This window comes from Ranitomeya imitator, chromosome 1 (assembly GCF_032444005.1).
Source record: "Ranitomeya imitator isolate aRanImi1 chromosome 1, aRanImi1.pri, whole genome shotgun sequence".
Lineage (NCBI taxonomy): Eukaryota > Metazoa > Chordata > Amphibia > Anura > Dendrobatidae > Ranitomeya > Ranitomeya imitator.
Genome location: NC_091282.1, coordinates 1,123,983,013 through 1,124,008,671, shown reverse-complemented (window position 1 = coordinate 1,124,008,671; position 25,659 = coordinate 1,123,983,013). Strand labels below are relative to the sequence as shown.

The following is a 25,659-nucleotide window of genomic DNA, read 5'->3' as shown; positions in this document are numbered from 1 at the left end:
TGAAGGAAAGACATCATGGATAAATGCAAGCCATTGCAAAAAAGCAGTAAAAGACGTACAACGACTCAGGGATCAGTATGACAAAGACAATGACCAAAATAAGGATAGCTGGTGGTCAGATACCTTTTCTTTTCTTAACCCGGCCAATTGGTTCAGAGGGATCGGTGGGTGGGTTACCGGGATTATGCAAAGCCTAATTCATACAGTTATGGTTATTGTAATTATATATGTATTATTCAAGGTTGTACTCAAGGGTATCTCGGTATGCACAAATAAATTTTGTGTAATGGATGCGAGAATATAAAGTTTTTTTTTGTAATATCACAAAAAGAATGACTAAAATGATCGACAAGGTTTTGAATGGAATATGTCAAAGGGGGGGATTGTGAAGAGCAGAACAAAAATGATTACCTCAATGAACAAAAATAAAAAAAAAGAATTTGTGATAAATATTGACCTGTCCATTCAAGGACATTTTAGCTATAGTATGAAATCCTGTTTTTCTTGTCTGTGGAATTGCCTTTGTACTGTTTGTTGCGAAACTGCCGCCCACGAAACTGTTTTCTTTTCTTTTCTTTCTTTCCTGTTTTGTCTCTTTGTTTAAACATGCAAAACTTGTATAACCACTAAACCTACTGAAACCACTATATAAAGAAGGGATAGCACTTTGAAGGCAGGCGTGCTTCAGAGACTTCCCAGTGATACACTATACAAGACGTGTCTTGTGTATTTATTTCTGGTGATTCCCCACTTCCAAAGGCTGCTTCGACTGAGTGTGATCCCGACAGCAGCAAATGCCATTACACTCAGAAGGAGATTATAGCTCACAGAATGGAAGCGTACTCTGCGTTCAAAAGGCCTCTGACATCACTCCCTTACCAGAGTGATCGGTTATTCGGTTAGAAGTTGGGAGTGTTCCCCATGCAGGAACAAAGGATCGCATGTTTCCTATAGACCCAACCAGCAGTGGATGAGTTGTCCAGGACGGCCTAGATCTAAGGGATCTTGGTTCCAAAAAGGGGAACGATAAATAAGACTGACCCTGAACCTCAAACTACTACCAAGCTTGACAAGGTCCTCCTTCTTCGGATGGAGTTTCTCCGCTCAGCCATTACTTCAACAGAAAAAGGTGGAGTTTCTGACATCCACCGACATCCGGGATGCTTACCTTCACATTCCTATGTCTTCCCCTCTTCAAAAATTCCTTCGCCTTCCCTTTCGCGAACAGCATTTTCAAATGACGACCTTGTCCTTAGGCCTTGCTACCGCACCCAGATTGTTCGCAAGGGTTATGGCGGCCGTCACGTTCCTCTTGCACCCTAGACGCGTGGTCATCCTGCCCTATCTGGTCGACTTTCTAGCCGCTCTTCCAGCCCTGCGCTGCGTCGTCTGTATCTCGTGATACCCTCTCTCTCTTGGGCTAGCAGCTAAACTTAGACAAGTTTTTTCTCATTTCCAGCCCAGCAAATATCCTTTTTGAGGATGATCCTGGAATCTTCCAGAAGCTCGGTGATTCTCCCTTGAGACAAGGCCGTGGCCCTTCAACAGGGAGCTCGCGCACTTGTTCACTCATTCCCCTCATTCCATTTGATTTGCTAGCAGGGTTTCGAAGGAAATTGGTGACGGCAATGGAAGCGGTTTCCTTCACTCCTCTCATTTTCTGCAGGTCAAACAGGCTTTCAGAGGGTGGTCTCTGAGCTCCTTCCTCATCCAGGGAAGATCCCTTCTCCCGGTTCAATTGTTATTAGTGACTACCGATGCCAGTTCTCTTCTCCTGATCATTGTTCTAGGGATCCGAACGGTACAGCTAATTCTACAGCAGGTCCACTGCCTTCTGGCGGGTCACCCCATCCGATTCAGTCCGTTAATCACACATCTGTGCCATATGTCAATCATCTAGCACATACCCACGGTCAGGCGTCATGGCCGAGGTACCTCACATTCTCTGTTAAGCCACGATCTATCATTTGGTGATCTCGGCATTACCCATCTCAGGAGTAGAACTCTGGGCGGCAGATTCCATCAGGGTCCTGCCTCATGTGAGTGGGAACTTCACCCGGAAGTCTTCCATCAGATTTGTCTTCTCTGGAGCACTCCAGATGTAGATCGGATGGCGTCGAGAATGAACGCCAATGTACTCTATTTTCATGGTTCGGCCTCCAGATCCAAAAGCCATCGCAGTGCATGTTCTGGTTCTTCCATGGTACCAATTTCCATAACCCCTGTTCCACTACTTCCGAGATCTTTTTGGAAGCAGGAAGGGCCCCAGTGATCCTGGGAGATACGCACTGACCATGTCAGGTTTTCTCGTTTGCGGAACTAGTATTTTTCCATCTTATTGCAACAAAACTGCAAATATGGACTTCCACGCAGGGAGTCTTCACCTGTGGTTCTTCCCTATCGCATACCGTTAGATCTTTGGGACCTTAATGGTCCTGGGAGTCTTACAGTAGACTCCCTTTTTGATCTGGACAGACTTTACTATCATGGAAGGTCGTCCTTTTTTTTTGTCTGCGATCTCCTCATCTTAATGAGTCTTCGGAGTTAGCCACTCTGTTCTTTCAGACTTTTTTCCCTTATTACCATCAAGGCAAAGTTGCCCTCAGGCCATCCCCATCCCTTGTTACCAAGGTGGTATTGTATTCCCACAGTAATGAGGGCTTCATTCTTCCCTCATCTCTTTCCACACCAGTCCACAAAACTGAATGGGTTCCCCATATTCTGGACGTGGTGAGTGCTCTGAGTAGGTACGTCTCGAGGACGGCGTCCTTCCGAAGGTTGGACGCTTGATTTGGGCTACCTCACTGTAAGAGGACGGCTTCCTGATGGTTTCAGGAAGGGTTTAGCTGTTTCATCGGCCATGTTAGCTTGGTGGATTCGTTACACCATCCAGGAGTCCTTCCGTGTTACATGTCAGCCTATCTCCCTGTCTATCGAGGTTTCTTGGGTTGGGTCAGCAAAGCATGCCTGCAACCTTGCCGGTTTGTCCAGTCCGCATGCATTCTTAAAGCACTATAATTCCCAGACTTCCACAGATGTGAGTCTGGGCAGGTGGACTCTGCAGGCCGCGGTGGCGCACTTGTAAGTAGCAGTTTCACAAGGCCGGATCTGATGTCGTTCCCACCCAGGGACTGCTTTGGGACGTCCCACGGTCTGTGTCTCCCAATAAGGCGAAGGAGAAATAGGGATTTTTGTGTACTCACCGTAAAATCCTTTTCTCCTTGCCATTCATTGGGGGACACAGCTCCCACCCTATTATTAGCTTGTGCTTGTTTTATAATTTGTCATGCTGTACTCTCATATATAATATGACATGCTATACGCTCATATGTTGTTATTGATCTCCTACTGCTTTTGCACCGAACTGGTTAGCTGAGAGCCAGCAGGAGTGTGTATACTGCAGGGGAGGAGCTAACTTTCTTTGTATCACTTAGTGTCAGCCTCCTAGTGGCAGCAGCATACACCCACAGTCTGTGTTCCCCAATGAATGGCTTGGAGAAAAGGATTTTACGGTGAGTACACAAAAATCCCTATTTCTGCATGCTCCTCCAGCGGCACCATTTTGCTGTAGACCGCCGCCGGCTTCCTGCAGCAGTGATCCTGGATCCTGTGACTCTGCAGTGAGCCAGATAAGCTACATTCAGGCTATAAGATGCACACCCATTTTCTGACCAAATTTGGAGTGGTGGGGTGGATGAATGCCACTCAAAATATGATAAATGGAGAATAACAGATCAGTTCTGGTGTTTTGACTAAAGGAACACTGCCACAGCATTAATCCCTTTCTGACCTCGGATGGGATAGTACGTCCGAGGTCAGATCCCTTGCTTTGATGCGGCTCCGGCGGTGAGCCCACATCAAAGCCGGAACATGTCAGCTGTTTTGAACAGCTGACATGTGCGCGCAATAGCGACGAGTGGAATTGCGATCCACCCGCTGCTATTAACTGGTTAAATGCCGGTCAAACGCTGACAGCGGCATTTAACCCCTTTCTGCCATTAGACGTACTATTCCGTCCATGTGGGGTGGGCTTTACTTCCCAAGGACGGAATAGTACGTCCAGCGCGATCGGCCGCGCTCACAGGGGGAGCGCGGCCGATCGCGGTCGGGTGTCAGCTGCTTATCGCAGCTGACATCCGGCACTATGTGCCAGGAGCGGTCACGGACCGCCTCCGGCACATTATCCCCCAGCACACCGCGATCAAACATGATCGCGATGTGCCGGCGGTGCAGGGAAGCATCGCGCAGGGAGGGGGCTCCCTGCGGGCTTCCCTGAGACCCCCGAAGCAACGCGATGTGATCGCGTTGCTTCGGGGGTCTCCTACCTTCCTCCCTGCAGAAAGTCCCGGATCCAAGATGGCCGCGGATCCGGGTCCTGCAGGGAGGGAGGTGGCTTACCAAGTGCCTGCTCAGAGCAGGCACTTGGTAACGCTGCAGCACTCTCAGACAGATCGGTGATCTGTCAGAGTGCTGTGCAAACTGGCAGATCACCGATCTGTATTGCCCCCCCTGGGACAAAGTAAAAAAGTTTAAAAAAAATTTTTTTACAAGTGTGTAAAAAAAAAAAAAAAAAATCCTAAATAATGAAAAAAAAAATATATATATTATTCCCATAAATACATTTCTTTATCTACAAAAAAAACAAACAAACAATAAAAGTACACATATTTAGTATCGCCGCGTCCGTAACGACCCGACCTATAAAACTGTCCCACTAGTTAACCCCTTCAGTAAACACCGTAAGAAAAAAAAAAGAGACAAAAAACAACGCTTTATTATCATACCGCCGAACAAAAAGTGGAATAACACGCGATCAAAAAGACAGATATAAATAACCATGGTACCGCTGAAAGCGTCATCTTGTCCCGCAAAAATGAGCCGCCATACAGCATCATCATCAAAAAAATAAAAAAGTTATAGTCCTCAGAATAAAGCGATGCAAAAATAATTATTTTTTCTATAAAATAGTTTTTATCGTATAAAAGCGCCAAAACATAAAAAAAATGATATAAATGAGGTGTCACTGTAATCGTACTGACCCGAAGAATAAAACTGCTTTATCAATTTTACCAAACGCGGAACGGTATAAACGCCTCCCCCAAAAGAAATTCATGAATAGCTGGTTTTTGGTAATTCTGCCTCACAAAAATCGGAATAAAAAGCGATCAAAAAATGTCACGTGCCCGAAAATGTTACCAATAAAAACGTCAACTCGTCCCGCAAAAAACAAGACCTTACATGATTCTGTGGACTCAAACATGGAAAAATTATAGCTCTCAAAATGTGGTAACGCAAAAAATATTTTTTGCAATAAAAAGTGTCTTTCAGTGTGTGACGGCTGCCAATCATAAAAATCCGCTAAAAAACCCGCTATAAAAGTAAATCAAACCCCCCTTCATCACCCCCTTAGTTAGGGAAAAATAAAAAAAATTAAAAAAATGTATTTATTTCCATTTTCCCATTACGGTTAGGGTTAGGGCTAGGGTTAGGGTTAAGGCTACAGTTAGGGTTGGGGATAAAGTTAGGGTTAGGGTTTGGATTACATTTGCGGTTGGGAATAGGGTTGGGATTAGGGTTAGGGGTGTGTCTGGGTTAGAGGTGTGGTTAGGGTTACCGTTGGAATTAGGGTTAGGGGTGTGTTTGGATTAGGGTTTCAGTTATAATTGGGGGGTTTCCACTGTTTAGGCACATCAGGGGCTCTCCAAACGCGACATGGTGTCCGATCTCAATTCCAGCCAATTCTGCGTTGAAAAAGTAAAACAGAGCTCCTTCCCTTCCGAGCTCTCCCGTGTGTGCAAACAGGAGTTTACCCCAACATATGGAGTATCAGCGTACTCAGGACAAATTGGACAACAACTTTTGGGGTCCAATTTCTCCTGTTACCCTTGGGAAAATACAAAACTGGGGGCTAAAAAATAATTTTGGGGGGAATTTTTTATTTTTATTTTCACGGCTCTGCGTTAGAAACTGTAGTGAAACACTTGGGGGCTCAAAGTTCTCACAACACATCTAGATAAGTTCCTTGGGGGGTCGAGTTTCCAATATGGGGTCACTTGTGGGGGGTTTCTACTGTTTAGGTACCTTAGGGGCTCTGCAAACGCAATGTGACGCCTGCAGACCATTCCATCTAAGTCTGTATTCCAAATGGCGCTCCTTCCCTTCCGAGCCCTCCCATGCGCCCAAACGGTGGTTCCCCCCCACATATGGGGTATCAGCATACTCAGGACAAATTGTACAACAACTTTTTGGTTCCAATTTCTTCTCTTACCATTGGAAAAATAAAAAATTAGGGGCGAAAAGATAATTTTTGTGAAAAAAAAAATGATTTTTTATTTTTACGGTTCTGTATTATAAACTTCTGTGAAGCACTTGGTGTGTCAAAGTGCTCACCACACCTGTAGATAAGTTCCTTAGGGGGTCTACTTTCCAAAATGGTGTCACTTGTGGGGGGTTTCAATGTTTAGGCACATCAGTGGCTCTCCAAACGCAACATGGCGTCCCATCTCAATTCCAGTCAATTTTGCATTAAAAAGTCAAATGGCGCTCCTTCGCTTCCAAGCTCTGTCGTGCGCCCAAACAGTGGTTTACCTCCACTTATGGGGTATCGGCGTACTCAGGACAAATTGTACAACAAGGTTTGGGGTCCATTTTCTCCTGTAACCCTTGGTAATATAAAACAAATTGGAGCTGAAGTAAATTTTTTGTGAAAAAAAGTTAAATGTTAATTTTTATTTAAACATTCCAAAAATTCCTGTGAAACACCTGAAGGGTTAATAAACTTCCTGAATGTGGTTTTGAGAACCTTGAGGGGTGCAGTTTTTAGAATGGTGTCACACTTGGGTATTTTCTATCATATTGACTCCTCAAAATGACTTGAAATGAGATGTGGTCCCTAAAATAATAATAATAATAATCTTTATTTTTATATAGCGCTAACATATTCCGCAGCGCTTTACACACATTATCAAATAAAATGGTGTTGTAAAAATGAGAAATTGCTGGTCAACTTTTAACCCTTATGACTCCCTAACAAAAAAAAATTTTGGTTCCAAAATTGTGCTGATGTAAAGTAGACATGTGGGAAATGTTACTTATTAAGTATTTTGTGTGACATATCTCTGTGATTTAATTGCATAAAAATTCAAGGTTGGAAAATTGCAAAATTTTCAAAATTTTCGCCATATTTCCGTTTTTTTTCACAAATAAACGCAGGTAATATCAAAGAAATTTTACCACTATCATGAAGTACAATATGTCACGAGAAAACAATGTCACATGATCGGGGGTCAGCGATGTGTCGCCATAACAACCTCTATGGTTGCTGATGACTGCTTGCTTTTAGCGCCACCCTGTGGTCGGCGTTCATAGCAAGCCTGTAATTCTACTACATAGGGACGATCTATGCTTCGCCTCTGTTGCAGAGCCGATCGAGTTGTGCCAGCTTCTTGCCTCCCATGGAGTCTATTGAAGCATGGCAAAAGTAAAAAAAAAAAAAATGTTTAAAAAAAATATGAAATAAAAAAAATTATTAAAGTTTAAATCACCCCCCTTTTGCCCCATTCAAAATAAAACAATAAAAATAAAATCAAATATACAAATATTTGGTATAGCCGCGTTCAGTATTGCCTGGTCTATCAATAAAAAAAGGATTAACCTGATCGCTAAACGGCGGAGCGGGGAAAAAAATCGAAACGCCTGAATTACGTTTTTTTTGGTCACCGCGACATTGCATTAAAATGTAATAACGGGCGATCAAAAGATCGTAACAGCACCAAAATGGTATCAATAAAAATGTCAGCTCAGCACGCAAAAAATATGCCCTCACCTGACCCCAGATCACGAAAAATGGAGACACTATGGGTATCGGAAAATGGCAATTTTATTTATTTATTTTTTTAGCAAGGTTTGGAAATTTTTTTCACCACTTAGATAAAAAATAACCTAGACATGTTTGGTGTCTATAAACTTGTAATGACCTGGAGAATTTAAATCGCCGGTCAGTTTTAGCATTTAGTGAACCTAGCAAAAAAAGCCAAACAAAAAACCCGCATGGGATTGCACTTTATTTTGCAATTTCACCGCACTTTTTTCCCCCCATTTTCTAGTACACAACGTAGTAAAACCAACGATGTCATTCAAAAGTACAACTCGTCCTGCAAAAAATAAGCCCTCACACGGCCATATTGATGGAAAAATATAAACATTATGGCTCTGGGAAGGAGGGGAGTGAAAAACGGAAAATCCCAAGGTCATGAAGGGGTTAAAGCGACTGTCACATTGATTACATCGGTAAATGTGGTTTTGATGCTTCGGGCAGCGTTCCTTTAGTTTAATCCACAATATGTCACCGGAGATATCTTTCATTCTGACTACAAATATTGGCCTGGAGGGTTGTGGGAAGCCTCTTGACATGCCGGGATCCCACAACTGCATACACCTTCTCCCACAGACGTAGTCTCTATCTTTTGGGAAATAGTATTTTCACTTTTTGGGGGGCCAACTATTGGTTATTCTTAGATAATCTCATTCTGCAGCCATCGTTGAGCCGTTACATAAACAGCCGTAAAACTAAACGGTTCAACGTTTTTCATGGAACCCAATTGCAAAAATTATTTCTAACCCCAAATTAATGCATTTAAGTAAAACCCTGAAGGTGTCCATATCCATAAAGCACAACACTTGCTTTCTCTATCCACACAAAAGAACCAAATGGACCTGAATTATCCTTGGAAGGTTTCACCCATAGTGGATCTTAGATTGGTGTGATTGCATGAAGGAGGGCCAATAAAATGTTTATGCAGCGATGAGCAATTTTGTGAAATGTGTCACTTATGATTACTTTGCTTACTCATTATAATGCCATCTCTTTATTGTTCCCATTTCAAGAAATCTCTCTCCAAGTCTGCAGGCATTTAGAAAACCACATCTGCTGTTGTCTAGTTCACTACAAAATATCGTGATCATAGCTGCACTTGAAAGCAGGTCATCTGGCTCCTAATGTCCGCTAGTAGATCCAATGTGCGACTCATGGATATTGAGGGTCCTGAAATATAAGGCTTATTGGGTTTTTTATGCATAGAGTTTAGGATTTTTTTTTTGTCTGCTGGCAGAGGAGCAGAATTTACTAAAAGTGTAGGGTTTAATATGTGTCTTAACCCCATAAATCTTATGTTTTCTATGCAGTAATCAATCTAAAATATTTGTAACCATGTAAATATAAAATAATAAGTGAATATATTTGTATAGTTGCTGGTTTACAGTAGATTTCACCTATGGTATTCTGATAGTAAATCTCTGTCTAATTCTTGTACATTTACAGCAACAGTCACTCTCGGGAAGCTACCATGCTCCGTAACAAGCTTACACAGCTGCAGTCTGACTACGATATAGCAAAAAGGCAGCTTACTACAGAGCGATTTGAAAGGTAAGAATACAGTTTAAAGGGAATCTGTCAGAAGCATCAACCCCTCCCCCTAGCAGAGTATATGGGCATGTAGGTCATAGGAAGCTAAATAAAATGGTACCTTGAATTCTGTGAGCCGATGTCTTATTCCAGAGAAATCCACATAGATCTGCATGAGACTCCGCCTCCTGAGCTGAAAGGGTGCATTACCAGTGTGAGACATGTAATGACTGACAGTCTGTCTGCTGATCTACATGTCTCACACTGGTAACTCCTCCTTTCATGTACAATAAGCCCTGCTGGAGGCAGATTCTCAGCCGGCCCATAGATCTTAACAGCTCAGTTACATATTAAGAAAAATGTGGATTTCTTTGGAATAAGACATCAGATTGCAGATATCTGGGTATCATTTTCTTCAGCTTCCTATGACTTGCATAGCCATATAGACTTAGGAGGGTTGATCCTACTGACAGATTGCCTTTAACATATATGAATTGAAAGAAAACACCATAAACCCCACCAGAAATTCCCTAAGCTAAACACAGCTCATTGAAGGAGTCAAACTTGAAATTATTGTTTTTAGGCTATTGTATATTCGACTTTAATCGGATGCTAATCGAAAACCTAATGCCAAAAGAATCCCCCAATCCTCTCCTCAGCACACAAGTGTATAATCATATTACAAAACACTGCCTCGTTCATCAGATACATATATTACACTCTTTCCAGTAAAGGAAAAGTCAATCTATCACACAGAGCCTCACTCAGAACTAAGCAATCCTAGACACGGTTATGTGTGTCCTTGCACCATTATCAAATAAGAGTAGGGGGCTCTAATATGTCTAAATTTATATTGTATTAAACCAGGGAGCGTGCAGTTCAGGAGTTACGTCATCACGGTCTGTCTACATCATCCATCCGTACCTCATCCCCGCTTACGTCAACAATGAAATCACCCGCAATATCTCCAGAGCGCTCCATATTAAGATCGGTGGAACGAGGATCTGATAAATCAGCAGAAAAGTAGGTTTGTTTCTTGTCAGTCACATCTTTTCTTTAGGTATTTGCACCAGGATGGGCGAAAGGTTTTAATATTTGTTTTTGCTTTGTTTTATCTCCATTTGGGTGTCATGTTTTAACCCCTTAACGACCACTGATATGCCTTTTAACGGCGGTAGTTAAGGGTACTAAAACCACAGCGCCATTAATTAACGGCGCTGTGGAAAAAGTGTATAGCGCCCCACAGAGTCAGATTTTCTCCAGGGTCTCTGCTGCCGTGGGTAGCAGAGAACATGATTCTGGTCGGTTTTTACTGACCCCTGGGTTGCGATCACCGTTATTAACCGTAAATATATTTATTTCCATTTTCCCATTAGGTTTACAGTTGGGCTAAAGTGAGTTGGGCTAAGGTTAGGGTTGGGGCTAAAATTAGAGTTAGAGTTGGGATTAGGGTTAGGCTTGGGGTTAGGGTTGGGATTACGGTTTGGATTAGGGTTAGGTTTGTGGTTATCGTTAAGGTTAGGGTTGGGATTAGGTTTAACCCCTTAATGACCGCCAATACGTCTTTTAACTGACCTGATATAAGAGAATAGCCTCCCCATACAGGTGACAATCCAGCATCTGTCGGCTGTACACTATAGCTGACAACTTTCTGCATCAGCCACGATCAGTATTTGCACCATCTAAATCTGTTTAACCCCTTAGATGCTGCTGTCAATAGTGACTACATCATTATAAATGGTTAACAGAGTGTGGGGGCTTCTTCTTTGTCACAATTGGTGCCCTCAGATCATGATTTTGTTGTCCTGATGTTTGTCATGGCAATTCATGACCAAATAGTGGCCTTAGAGTCTGACGGCTGTAGTAATATGTTTAGAAGTTAGAGACATTTAGGTGGTAAAAATACACATTTTCATTTCTGTCATACCACTTTGCATTAATTCCTGTAAAGCACCTGAAGGGTTAATAAACTACCTGACAGCAGTTTTCAATATGTTTAGGGGTGCTGTTTTTAAAATGGTATCACGTTTGTGGGTTTCCCAATATATGGGACCCCTAAAGTCACTTCAAACATGGATAAGTCCCTAAAAAATAAATGTGGTAAATTTCTTTGAAAAATGAAAAATTGCTGCTACATTTTTAAACCTCCTAAAATGCTAACAAAATAAAATAACATTTTACAAATGGTGCTGATGTAAAGCAGACATGTGGGAAATGTTATTTATTAATGGTTTGCTGTTGTATGACTATCTGGATTAAAGGGATAATCATTCAAATTTAGAAAATTGCTAATTTTTTAACATTTTTCTCAAATTTTTGATATTTTTTATAAATAAACACCAAAAATGTTGAACAAAATTTACCATTATCATAAAGTATAATGTGTCACGAAAAAACAGTCTCAAAATCACTGGGATTTGTTGAAGCGTTGCAGAGTTATTGCCACATAAAGTGACACTGGTCAAATTTCAAAAATTTGGCTCGGTCACTAAGGGGTTAAGGGTGTGTTGGGATTAGGGTTGGAATTAGGCTAGGGTTGGAATTAGGGTTATGATTGGGGTTAGGGTTGAGAATAGGGTTTGGATTAGAGTTACGTTTGTGGTTAGGGTTATGGTTGGGGTTAGGGTTAGGGGTGTGTTGGGGTTAGGGTTGGAGTTAGAATTGGGGGGTTTCCACTGTTTAGGTACATAAGGGGGTCTCCAAAAGCGACATGGCCACACCATTGATTCCAGCCAAATTTGCGTCAAGTGGTGCTCCCTCCCTTCTGAGCTCTACCGTGCGCCGAAACAGTGGTTTACCCCCACATATGGGGCATCAGCATACTCAGTCAGGACAAATTGTACAACAACTTTTGGGGTCCAATTTCTCCTGTTACCCTTGGGAAAATAAAAAATAACTTTTGTGAAAAAAAATTTTTTTTTATTTTCACGGCTCTGCGTTATAAACTTTAGTGAAACACTTGGGTGTTTAAAGTTCATACAACACATTTAGATAAGTTACTTGGGGGGGTCTAGTTTCCAAAATGGGGTCACTTGTGGGGGTTTCTACTGTTTAGGCACATCAGGGGCTTTGCAAACGCAACGTGACGCCCGCAGACCATTCCATCAGAGTCTGCATTCCAAAATGGCGTTCCCTCCCTTCCGAGCTCTGCCATGCGCAACAGTGGTCCCCCCCTGCACACACATGTAGGGAATCATCGTACTCAGGACAAATTGCACAACAACTTTGGTGGTCCAATTTTTCCTGTTACCTTTGTAAAAGTACAAATTTTGGGGAGAAAAGATCATTTTTGTGGAAAAAGATAAGATTTTTTATTTTCACGGCTCTATGTTAAAACTTCTGTGAAACACTTGGGGGTTCAAAGTGCTCACCACACATCTAGATAAGTTCCTTGGGGGATCTAGTTTCCAAAATGGTGTCACTTGTGGGGGGGTTTCTACTGTTTAGGCATATCAGGGGCTCTGCAAACGCGACATGTCGTCCGATCTCAATTCCAGCCAATTCTCCATTGAATAAGTCAAACAGCACTCCTTCTCTTCCAAGCTCTGTCGTGCGCCCAAACAGTGGTTTACCCCCACATATCGGGTATCGGCATATTCAGGAGAAATAGCACAACACATCTTTTGGCTCATTTTCTCTTTTTACACTTGTGAAAATAAAAAAATTGGTTCTGAAGTAAAATGTTTGTAAAAAAAAAAAAAAAAAAAAAGTTAAATGTAAATTTTTTCCTTCCACATTGCTTCAGTTCCTGTGAAGGGTTAATAAACATCTTGAATGTGGTTTTGACTACCTTGTGGGGTGCAGTTTTTTAAAATGGTGTCACTTTTGGTTATTTTCTGTCATGTACACCCCTCAAAGTGACTTTAAATGTGAGATGGTCCCGAAAAAATGGTTTTGTAAAATTAGAAATCGCTGGTCAAATTTTAACCCTTGTAACATCCTAACAGGAAAAAAAATGGTTTCCAAAATTGTGCTGATGTAAAGTAGACATGTGGGAAATGTTATTTATTAACTATTTTTTCTGACATATCTCTCTGATTTAAGGGCATAAAAATTCAAAGTTTGAAAATTGCTAAATTTAAATTTTTTTTGCCGTATTTCCTTTTTTTTAATAAATAAGCGCAAGTGATATCGAAGAAATTTTACCACTAACATGAAGTACAATGTCAATGTGGGATCTGTTAACCCCTTTATCCCATTTGACGTACTATCCCGTCGAGGTGACCTGGGACTTAATTCCCAGTGACTTGATAGTACGTCATAGGCGATCGGCCGCGCTCACGGGGGGTGCGTGGTCGTTCGCCGCCGGGTGTCAGCTGATTATTACAGCAGACATCCGACACTATGTGCCAGGAGCGGTCACACACCGCTCCCGGCACATTAACCCCTGGCACACTGCGATCAAAGATGATCACAGCGTTCCGACGGCACAGGGAAGCATCGCGCAGGGAGGGGGCTCCCTGCGTGCTTTCCTGAGACCCTTGGAGCAACGTGATGTGATTGCGTTGCTCCGAGGGTCTCCTACCTCCTCCTGCCTGCAGGCCCGGATCTAAAATGGCCGTCGGGGGCCTTCCGGGTCCTGCAGGGAGGTGGCTTTCAAGTGCCTGCTCAAAGCAGGCACTTGCAAGCCTGCAGCACTGCCTGTCAGATCGCTGATCTGACACAGTGCTGTGCAAAGTGTCAGAACAGCGATCTGACACTATAATGTGATGTTCCCCCCTGGGGCAATGTAAAAAAGTAAAAAAATATATATATATTTACATGTGTAAAAAAAAAAAAAAATTCCTAAATAAAGAAAAAAAAATTCTTCCAATAAATACATTTAGGCAAAAAACGACGCTTTATTATCATACCTCCAAAAAAAAAGTGGAATAACACGTGATCAAAAGGACGGATATAAATAAACATGGTACCACTGAAAACGTCATCTTGTCCCGCAAAATACGAGCCGCCATACAGTGTCATCAGCGAAAAAATAAGTTATAGTCCTCAGTATAAAGCGTTGCAAAATAATTATTTTTTATATAAAATAGTTTTTATCGTATAAAAGCGCCAAAATATAAAAAAAATATATATATGAGGTATCGCTGTAATCGTACTGACCCGAAGAATAAAACTGCTTTATCAATTTTACCAAACGTGGAACGACATAAGGGCCCCCCAAAAGAAATTCATGAATAGCTGGTTTTTGTTCATTCTACCTCACAAAAATCGGAATAAAAAGCGATCAAAAAATGTCACGTGCCCGAAAATGGTACCAATAAAAACGTCAACTCGTCCCACAAAAAAACAAGACCTCACATGAGTCTGTGGGCCAAAATATAGAAAAATTATAGCTCTCAAAATGAGGAGACGCAAAAACTATTTTTTGCAATAAAAAGCGTCTTTTAGTGTGTGACGGCTGCCAATCATAAAAATCCGCTAAAAAACCCGCTATAAAAGTAAATCAAACCCCCCTTCATCACCCCCTTAGTTAGGGAAAAATTATAATCTTTTAAAAAATGAATTTATTTCCATTTTCCCATTAGGGTTGGGGCTAAAGTTAGGGTTAGGATTGGGTCTAAAGTTAGGGTTAGGATTGGGGTTAGGGTTGGGGCAAAAGTTAGGGTTGGGGCTTAGGGTTTGGTTCTAAAGTTAGGGTTGGGGCTAAAGTTAGGGTTTGGATTACATTTATGGTTGGGGTTATGGTTAGGGTTGGAATTAGGGTTAGGGGTGTGTTTGGATTAGGGTTTCAGTTAAAATTCGGGGGTTTCCACTGTTTAGGCACATCAGGGACTCTCCAAACGCGACATGGCGTCCGATCTCAATTCCAGCCAATTGTGCTTTGAAAAAGTAAAACAGTGCTCCTTCCCTTCCGAGCTCTCCCGTGCGTGCAAACAGGGGTTTACAGAAACACATGGGGTATCGGCATACTCAGGACAAATTGGACAACAACTTTTGGGGTTCAATTTCTCCTGTTACCCTTGGGAAAATACAAAAACGGGGGCTAAAAAATAATTTTTGTGGAGAAAATTATTTTTTTTTTTCACGGCTCTGTGTTATAAACTGTAGTGAAACACTTGAGGGTTCAAAGCTCTCACAACACATCTAGATAAGTTCCTTGGGGGTCTCGTTTCCAATATGGGGTCACTTGTGGGGGGTTTCTACTGTTTAGGTACATCAGGGTCTCTGCAAATGCAATGTGATGCCTGCAGACCAATCCATCTAAGTCTGCATTCCAAACGGCGCTCCTTCCCTTCTGAGCTCTGCCATGCGCCCAAACGGTGGTCCCCCCCCCCACATATGGTGTATCAGCGTACTCAGGACAAATTGGACAACATCTTTTGGGGTCCAATTTCTCCTGTTATCCTTGGGAAAATGCAAAACTGGGGGCTAAAAAATAATTTTTGTGAAAAAGAATTTTTATTTTCACGGCTCTGCGTTATAAACTGTAGTGAAACACTTGGAGGTTCAAAGTTTTCACAGCACATCTAGATAAACTCCTTAGGGGGGTCTTCTTTCCAAAATGGTGTCACTTGGGGGGGGGGGGTTTCAATGTTTAGGCACATCAGGGGCTCTCCAAACACGACATGGTGTTCTATCTCAATTCCAGTCAATTTTGCATTGAAAAGTCAAATGGCGCTCCTTCACTTCCGAGCTCTGCCATGCCCCCAAACAGTGGTTTACCCCCACATATGGGGTAATGGCGTACTCAGGACAAATTTTACAACAAGGTTTGGGGTCCAATTTCTCCTGTTACCCTTGGTAAAATAAAACAAATTGGAGCTGAAGTAAATTTTTTGTGAAAAAAAATTTAAATGTTCATTTTTTTTTTTTTTTTTTAACATTCCAAAAATTCCTGTGAAACACCTGAAGGGTTAATAAACTTCTTGAATGTGGTTTTGAGCACCTTGAGGGGGGTGCAGTTTTTAGAATGGTGTCATGTGTGGGTATTTTCTATCATATAGACCCCTCAAAGTGACTTCAAATGTGGTGTAAAAATGAGAAATTGCTGGTCAACTTTTAACCCTTATAACTCCCTAACAAAAAAAAAAATTGGTTCCAAAATTGTGCTGATGTAAAATAGACATGTGGGAAATGTTAATTATTAAGTATTTTGCGTGACATATCTCTGTGATTTAAGGGCATGAAAATTCAAAGTTGGAAAATTGCAAAATTTTCGCCAAATTTCCGATTTTTTCACAAATAAACGCAAGTCATATCAAAGAAATTGTACCACTTTCATGAAGTACAATATGTCACGAGAAAAACTATGTCAGAATCATCAGGATCCGTTGAAGCGTTCCAGAGTTATAACCTCATAAAAGGACAGTGGTCAGAATTGTAAAAATTGGCCCGTTCATTAAGCTGCAAATTGGCACAGTCACTAAGGGGTTAAACAAAGCTGCTTTGTTTTTGATGCCTCCTAGTATTGGCAAAAATGTATTGATCTAGTCATCTGCGGATTACATGCGTTCTTGATGCGTTTCCACCATGTGCGTTTACTACCTGCGGATTTTCCACATCTAATGCAAGTCTGTGGGGAAAATCTGCACAGAAACTCAGCGTACCCGCATCTATAAATCCCATCCGCTTTGCTGGGAGTGTAAGATGCTATGTTTCTGACACAGCAAAAATACGTAGCGTCAAAAACTCATCATGGGCACACAGCCTTATAATTTGTGGACACCGTTTGCAGAGCTCCCAATGTGACCACATTTTGAAAAGTACATATACATCTACTGTACAAGTGTAGTGGCTATTGCAATGAAACCAGCGTTTTCCAGAAATTTGTGTGCAGTGTATCTTGCCCAGCTTGTAATTATGGAGAATGCACCCAATAAATGAAGTGGGTTGTCCAGGACTCAACAATTTATAACTGAACTCAATATGAGATCTGTTGGGGGTCCATCACCCCCCACCGATTAGCTGAAAACTGCTCCGACAACGTCCCATATTCTGAGAGCTATAACTTTATTTTTACTCCGAACAAGCCGTGACTGGGCTTGTGGTGCTGGATGACTTAAACTTTTCATTGTTGCTAATCTTGACTACATTTGACATATTTCCAAAAATAAGGGCCATAAATCATAAACTCATCCACAAACCAGTCAACATTAAACCAAAGAAAACAGTGGGCCTTAGAGCAATTCTTAAAAAATATATATATAAATTTTATTTGAAATTCTGACAAGACAATGCTAAGATCATAAAAACAGGTAGATACAAAAAATAACAGAGTATAGTGGCATCACGGTGCCACGTCCGCACACAGTTTATGGGATTGCAGTCAAGAGCATGGTAGTACAGATATGCACGTATAGTTCTGGTGCACCGTGATCTCACTATACTCTGATATTTTTTGTATCTACCTGTTTTTATGATCTTAGCATTGTCTTGTCAGAGTTTCAAATAAAATTTATATATGTATTTTTTAAGAATTGCTCCAAGGCCCACTCTCTTTAATGTTTACATTTATAACATACATAGATATTTTTTTTTTATTCGTTTTTTCTTTATCGATTCATTGGGGGACACAGGTAACCATTGGTGTATGCTGCTGACACTAGGCAAAAAAGAGTTAGCTCCTCCTCAGCAGGGAACACCCACCGACCCGCACAAAGCTCGTCAGTTTTAGCTTGGGGTCAGTAGGAGGTAGAACTGGATCTGAATCTGATCTATTTTTCTTTCCTTAGGTCACCTTGTTGTGTGTTGTTAATCTTTTTGCTTTGTTTTCCGGGTTCTTCTCTTCAGGAGAACAGGGTGTTTTCCCAAAATAAGTGACCGAGCGAACAGTGTGGTGCCTCTTTAGGACTTTATCCCCTGACACTTTAAGTCTGGGTATTGGCAGTCAGTCCTTGCTTTTTCCCCCACCCCAGCCCTCTCCTCTGAGCGGTGTCAGGAGGAAGACAGTGGTCACTCCTCAATGACCCTCCTCTCCTCAGGGTCGACATTGTCTTCTGCAACATTTGGGACCATGACGGTGCAGGAAGGAGGATGCTCTTTTGTTTTCCAGTGACCCCCTCCTCACCTGATGGCTCCTGATGCCGTCCTCTGGATTGAGAAGAGGCAGTAGGGACTGGATTTTGAGTCCGGGATTTAGGTGTGTGAATGGTTGTTCTCATAATCCAGCCCGGGGTTATAGGCCAAAAAACAGCTGCTGGGTTTGCTCAGCAGGATGGCGTTTTGGCTGGAGCTGGACGGAGGTGTGTTTGTTTGGTGAACACGTTTAAACTGCTTGATCTACTACTGCCTAGAATACTGATATTGCTGAGGCAGCTGCATTTACTTTGCTTTCATTGTGCCTGATTTTTTTTTTTTCCCTCTCGGTTGCAGAGATATTAGGAAACAAACTATTTGGCACCTAATGCGTTAATATTAGCTAAGTCCAAGTGGGTGTGTTCACTGGGGACATCTATGTCTTCTCACCTGATTAGTTGCTATCTAATAACGCCCACTTGGACTTAAGAAAAGTTAACTCGTTAGGTGCCAATATGTTGATTGTTAATATCTCCCCAACAGAGAGGAGGAACTAAAAAGTAATCATAAAAAAAAGAAAAAAAATTCCAACCATGCGCCCATTATTACATTGTGCCCAGGTCAACATGAATAAATTTGATGAAAGGCCCTAAAATTAAAATTGCTAAGACTCCTCCTACTATCAGATGAATCTGTGTCATTCATAATTTTTTTTCCTAATTGTTTTTTTCTTTTCCCCACTTAGGAGTGTAAGTTTCAAAGACTGATGGTTCTGGAGCGACGACGATACAAGATAAACGCTGTGAATGTTTCTGTATCTTTCATCCGTCTTGGCGCACGTTCTTTTTGTGTTGTAATTTCTTGCTGCATTTGCACAGGGTAAACCTCATAAAAATGTTTAGTAATGCTCCCTCTTGTATTTCTATACATATTTTGAGTATAATTATGAAAGTAAGTTTAATCCATGAAGTGTAAGATGCCACATTAATTATCATCCACAAGAAGGACATTACGGAGCCTGGATCCAGGAGTTATTGAATAATAAAACTAATAAGTAAGGAGGGGCACCTGCTGTATCACACTAACATTTTATGGTGGGACCCCCCGATCTAGCAGTGGTGAAGCCGATCTTTACACATCAATGGTGACAAAGTGTTCTTTGAGCTGTTTAAGAATAAATCTCAGGTTTTTTGCACTATGAATTCACACATTTCTGTATTTTTTTTCTTATTTTTATGTTAAACTATATAAAAAAAGAATGTGTTGTAGTGCATTATTAGTAATAGGTGGTTTATCTCTACATGTAACTAGTATTCATTCAATCTTGACACCAGGTTTATGCAGCCTAATCTCAGAGCAGCATAATGTAGAGTCAGAGACCCTGATTCCAGTGATGTGTCATTTACGGTGCTGCTTGTTGTTTCAATAAATCAGTGTTTTATCAGGAAGAGATTATCAGTAGCAAACACGTTGTCTTGTGCCATGTGGTCCTCTTGCTCTGTATAACCCTGTCCTCACCACTGACTGTCAGCTTTCTGCCTATGCACAGTGTACACAGAAAGCTGCCAATCAGTGGTGTTGGTGGGGTTATGCAAAGCTCAGCATTCAGAGAACTGGTAGATCTGGAACAGAGAAAACAAAGATTTTATCAAAATGACAGCATGCATCCCAGTAAGTGATACTTCCCTGGAATCAGGGTCTTTGCCCCTGTATTATGCTGCTGTCAGATGGGATAGCAAAAACCTGGTGACAGATTCCTTTTAAACTAAAGCCTTTTGTGCATAAGTTCACAATAAGTGTATTGGCATCTATACAGGTTGCCACAAAGAGGTCAGTAAACCGGGCATGAAGGGTTGCTGACTTCCAGATGTATATTACATTTTATATATGAAAAACCTTGATATATATTGATTGATGGCTTAAACAACTCGCATATAAAACATATGTTTTACATTTTGGTTAGATGATATATTACTTTTTATTTTTCACTTAATTTCAATGTTTGTAAATGTGAATAATTTAAAATGTTTAAATGTAATGTAATTTTTACTACTTTGTAACATACTCCTGACGTTGTGTCCTTGTGTATTTATTTTTATATCAATTACTATTTATAACTAAATAAATTTGTCATTTTTTATTTCATGCTTCCACTTTTAGTAAATGTAAAGGGGTTACACCACTATACATGTTTATCACCTATCCACAGGATGGAGGATATATGTATTTTCGGTGGGAGCCAGCATTAATCCCAAGTGCTGATGGTCCCAAACCCCCTTTTCTTCCACAGCAGGAACCTTGGTGAGCACGGCTTCCTAATTCTTACAGCACTGCAGAGAAAAGGAAGCGGGAGACTATAGAACTCCATTTTTTTAAAACATTTTTCTTAACTGTTCCAGAGGGCTCGTCAATGCAGTTTTTGAATGTGCAGCCAGGAACCGATGGACTGGGGCCTGATTCATCATTTTCCGTTTTTTAAAAGTCACTTTTCTTTTTTTTTTTTTTTGGCTTACATTTGTTGACATTTTTTACAGAAACAATCACATTGTATGATTTGAAAATAATTATCCTGCATATTATTGCATAAAATGAGTATTTGATACAATAGAAAAATACAACTTGTGATTTGGTACCGAAACCTTTGTAATTACAGACAGACGTTTTCTGTAGTTCTTGACCAAGTTTGCACACACTGCAGCAGCGATTTTGGCCCTCTCCATACAGATCTTTGCCAGATCTTTCAGGTTTCAGGGCTGTAACATTGTTTCAGTTCCCTCCAAAGATTTTCTATTGTGTTCAGGTCTGGAGAGAAGCTAGGCCACTCCAGGACCTTGAAATACTTTTTATGGAGCCACTCCTTAGTTGCCCTGGATGTCTGCTTCAGGTCATTATCAAGCTGGAAGACCCAGCCACGACCCATTTCAAATGGCCAAAATCTCACGATACATGACCCCATCCATCCTACTTTCAATACGATGCAGTCAGACTACCGCCTTTACGTAAAAGCATCCCAAAGGATGATGTTTCCCCCACCATGCTTCACTTTTGAAATGGTGTTTCTAGGGTTGTACTCTTTCTTCTTCTTCCATACACGGTACATGACGTCTGCTAATGATTCCAGGAAATATTACAAACAAAAAGTCAAATGATGCTCCTTCCCTTCTGAGCACTGCCTTGTGCCCACTACAAATTATATGTTGCAATTTCTCCGGTTACCCTTATGAAAATGCAATATTTGGGGCTAGAATAACATTTTTGTGAGGAAAATGCGATTTTATTTTCACAGCTCAATGTTATAAACTTCTGTAAAGCACCTGAGGGTTCAGTGTGCTCACCTCACCTCTAGATCAGTTCCCTGAGGGGTCTAGTTTCCAAAATGGTGTTACTTGTGAGATTTTCACTGTTTAGGCATATCAGAGGTTCTCCAAATGCGACATGGCGTCCACCAATTTGTTTTGTTGTATTCAAATAGTCAAATGGCGCTCCTTCCTTTCCGAGCTCTGCCGTGCGCCCAAACAGTGGTTTTCTCCCTCATGGGGTATCGGCATGCTCAGAAGAAATTGCACAACACATTTTGGGGTCCATTTTTCCTTTTACCATTGTAAAAATGAAACAATTTAGATTTGAAGTAAATTGTGAAAAAAATATATATTTTTTTTCCACATTCCAAAAATTCTTGTGAACCACCTGAAAGGTTAATAAACTTCTTGAATGTGGTTTTGCGCACCTTGAGGGGTGCAGTTTTTAGAATGGTGTCACTTCTGGCTATTTTCTATCATATAGACCCCTCAAAGTCATTTCAAATGTGAAATGGTCCCTAAAAAATGGTTTTGTAAATTTTGTTGAAAAAAAGGAGAAATCGCTGCTCAACTTTTAACCCTCATAATTTAACAAAAAAAATTGTATTTCAAAAATTGTGCTGATGTAAATAGACATGTGGGAAATGTTATTTATTAACTATATTGTGTGACAGCTCTCTGATTTATGGACATAAGAGTTCAATGTTTGAAAATTGCAACATTTTCCAACTTTTTGACAAATTTTAATTTTTTTTTCACAAATAAATGCAAGTCATATCGAAGAAATGTTACCAATATTATGAAGTACAATATGTCATGAAAAAACAATCTCAGAATTACCGGGATCCGCTGAAGCGTTCCAGAGTTATCTCATAAAGTGAAACTGGACAGAATTGTAATAATTGGCCTGGTCATTAATGTGCAAACCACCTTGGGGTTAAAGGGGTTATCTGGGACTTTAAATTTGATGACCTATCGGATAGGTCATCAATGTCTGATCAGTGGAGGTCTGACACTCGCCACCCCCGCCGATCACCTGGGCCCAGTGTCAGAGGCCAGAAATGCTCAGTAGCGGAGCTGCACAGCTCCATCGATGGAATAGTGGCCGGGTAATGCACATCCACCCCTACTGATTAGGGGATGCATGAGCAGTACATGGCCTCGGCTACTATATAGTCAATGGAACTGAACTATGCAGCTCCGCAACTGAGCTATTCCGACCGACACCAGGAACAGCTCAACGTTAGGGGTGTTGCACGCTCACCGATCAGACATTGATGGACCTGTCCTAAGGACAAGCCGTCAGTATTAAAGTCCCGGACAACCGCTTCAAATTCACAGAACATTGTATGTACCAGGGATGCCTGTAGGTAGGAGGCGATCCGTGCAGGGTATCTACAGTCATGGCCAAAAGTATTGACACCCCTGCAATTATATCAGATAATACTCATTTTCTTCCTGAAAATGATTGCAAACACAAATTATTTGGTATTATTATCTTCATTTAATTTGTCTTAAATGAAAAAACACAAAAGAGAATGAAGCAAAAAGCAAAACATTGATCATTTCACACAAAACTCCAAAAATGGGCTAGACAAAAGTATTGGCATTCTCAGCCTAATACTTGGTTGCACAACCTTTAGCCAAAATAACTGTGACCAACCGCTTCCGGTAACCATCAATGAGTTTCTTACAATGCTCTGCTGGAATTTTAGACCATTCTTCTTTGGCAAACTGCTCCAGGTCCCTGATATTTGAAGGGTGCCTTCTCCAAACTGCCATTTTTAGATCTCTCCACAGGTGTTCTATGGGATTCAGGTCTGGACTCATTGCTGGCCACCTTAAAAGTATCCAGTGCTTTCTCTCAAACCATTTTCTAGTGCTTTTTGAAGTGTGTTTTGGGTCATTGTCCTGCTGGAAGACCCATGACCTCTGAGGGAGACCCAGCTTTCTCACACTGGGCCCTACATTATGCTGCAAAATTTGTTGATAGTCTTCAGACTTCATAATGCCATGCACACGGTCAAACAGTCAAGTGCCAGAGGCAGAAAAGCAACTCCAAAACATCAGGGAACCTCCGCCATGTTTGACTGTAGGGACCGTGTTCTTTTGTTTGAATGCCTCTTTTTTTCTCCTGTAAACTCTATGTTGATGCCTTTGCCCAAAAAGCTTTACTTTTGTCTCATCTGACCAGAGAACATTCTTCCAAAATGTTTTAGGGTTTTTCAGGTAAGTTTTGGCAAACTCCAGCCTGGCTTTTTTATGTCTCGGGGTAAGAAGTGGGGTCTTCCTGGGTCTCCTACCATACAGTCCCTTTTCATTCAGACGCCGGCGGATAGTAAGGGTTGACACTGTTGTACTCTCGGACTGCAGGGCAGCTTGAACTTGTTTGGATGTTAGTCGAGGTTCTTTATCCAACATCCGCACAGTCTTGCGTTGAAATCTCTTGTTAATTTTTCTTTTCCGTCCACATCTAGGGAGGTTAGCCACAGTGCCATGGGCTTTAAACTTCTTGATGACACTGCACACGGTAGACACAGGAACATTCAGGTCTTTGGAGATGGACTTGTAGCCTTGAGATTGCTCATGCTTCCTCACAATTTGGTTTCTCAAGTCCTCAGACAGTTCTTTGGTCTTCTTTCTTTTCTCCATGCTCAATGTGGTACACACAAGGACACAGGACAGAGGTTGAGTCAACTTTAATCCATGTCAACTGGCTGCAAGTGTGATTTAGTTATTGCCAACACCTGTTAGGTGCCACAGGTAAGTTACAGGTGCTGTTAATTACACAAATTAGAGAAGCATCACATGATTTTTCAAACAGTGCCAATACTTTTGTCCACCTCCTTTTTTTTGTTTGGTGTGGAATTATATCCAATTTGGCTTTAGGACAATTCTTTTTGTGTTTTTTCATTTAAGACAAATTAAATGAAGATAATAATACCAAACAATTTGTGTTTGCAATCATTTTCAGGAAGAAACTGAGTATTATCTGACAGAATTGCAGGGGTGTCAATACTTTTGGCCATGACTGTATCTGGTAGTCTCACACTAAAACCGTGGCAACTGGACCAGGGTCCCGCAAATCAATTTGCAAATTTCAAGTACTGACACACGGTAAATTCAGACAAGCTGCACCAAAAGCCACTTCATGATCCAAAACTCCGAGCTTGGCTTACGGTCACAGATACTGGGATTGTGGGTGTAATATGTTGAATATGGATTTCCAGTTGGGTACGTAGCGATGTTTGTGGCCCATCCTGTGTATATATAATGTCTACACACATCTGTTATATCATAGTAGAAATGAACTTGCATTCAGATAATACTGGTCCTGAAAAAAACAATTTCTGTATCTCACATTCTCTAAGAATGCACAGAAGGAGGTGGCTCCATTCTTCTGGAATGTATAGAATCTATTAAACCTCGTAGTATTCTGCGAGCGGCACAATGGAGGTTTTAAGTGAATTCTTCTGTAAGTCACTTGTTTAAATGCCCACGTAATATAAGTGAATACTGGCCCTTTGTCACTAAGCTAAATCAGTGTAGGACGCGCATTACCATGTAATACCATTCATAAACCTGAACAGATCTGCTGAATAACTGCATGGTGGTTATCACAAGTTACTGCTTAAATATTACGCTTTTTTGTTTGATTTTTTTTTTTTACTTTTACTTTTCAGTTTAGTCTATTGTATAGATAGTCCACTTAACTCTGTGCCTGAAGCAGCCGGTCAGGGGTCAGTCTGGCTTTTAAGGGTCGGGTATATATTTTCATCACTCGTATGAATATATAATAAATACACAATTTTGATTACCAGCACAAAATCTAACAGGTTCTATGGAGTTATGAAGCATGTGGTAACATACATTTATACTCTATATACAATAGAGGAGTTCTTGTCTTTATTGTCCAGCTCATATTCCTGGTACGATCCAATGGGGTTGTCCGACCACTTACATATTTTTTTTTTTACAGGCTACTCCTAAGAGTGCGAA

General features: G+C 41.1%; 1 protein-coding gene across 3 annotated transcripts in view; it reads left to right on the top strand.

Moving 5' to 3' along the window:
- The window catches only part of CEP135 (centrosomal protein 135), a 153,469-nt gene extending 132,970 nt beyond the window's left edge, over nucleotides 1–20,499 (top strand). For 2 of the 3 annotated variants that reach the window (XM_069744449.1, XM_069744450.1), the window contains exons 23-25: nucleotides 9,320–9,424; nucleotides 10,271–10,426; nucleotides 19,107–19,262. In XM_069744449.1, the coding sequence (XP_069600550.1) occupies nucleotides 9,320–9,424; nucleotides 10,271–10,426; nucleotides 19,107–19,128 (283 nt within the window). In that variant the 3' untranslated portion in view covers nucleotides 19,129–19,262. Of the gene's footprint in view, nucleotides 1–9,319; nucleotides 9,425–10,270; nucleotides 10,427–19,106 lie in introns of all 3 variants that reach the window. The other variant, XM_069744448.1, reaches the window with a different exon arrangement.
- Nucleotides 20,500–25,659: the final 5,160 nt, after the last annotated feature.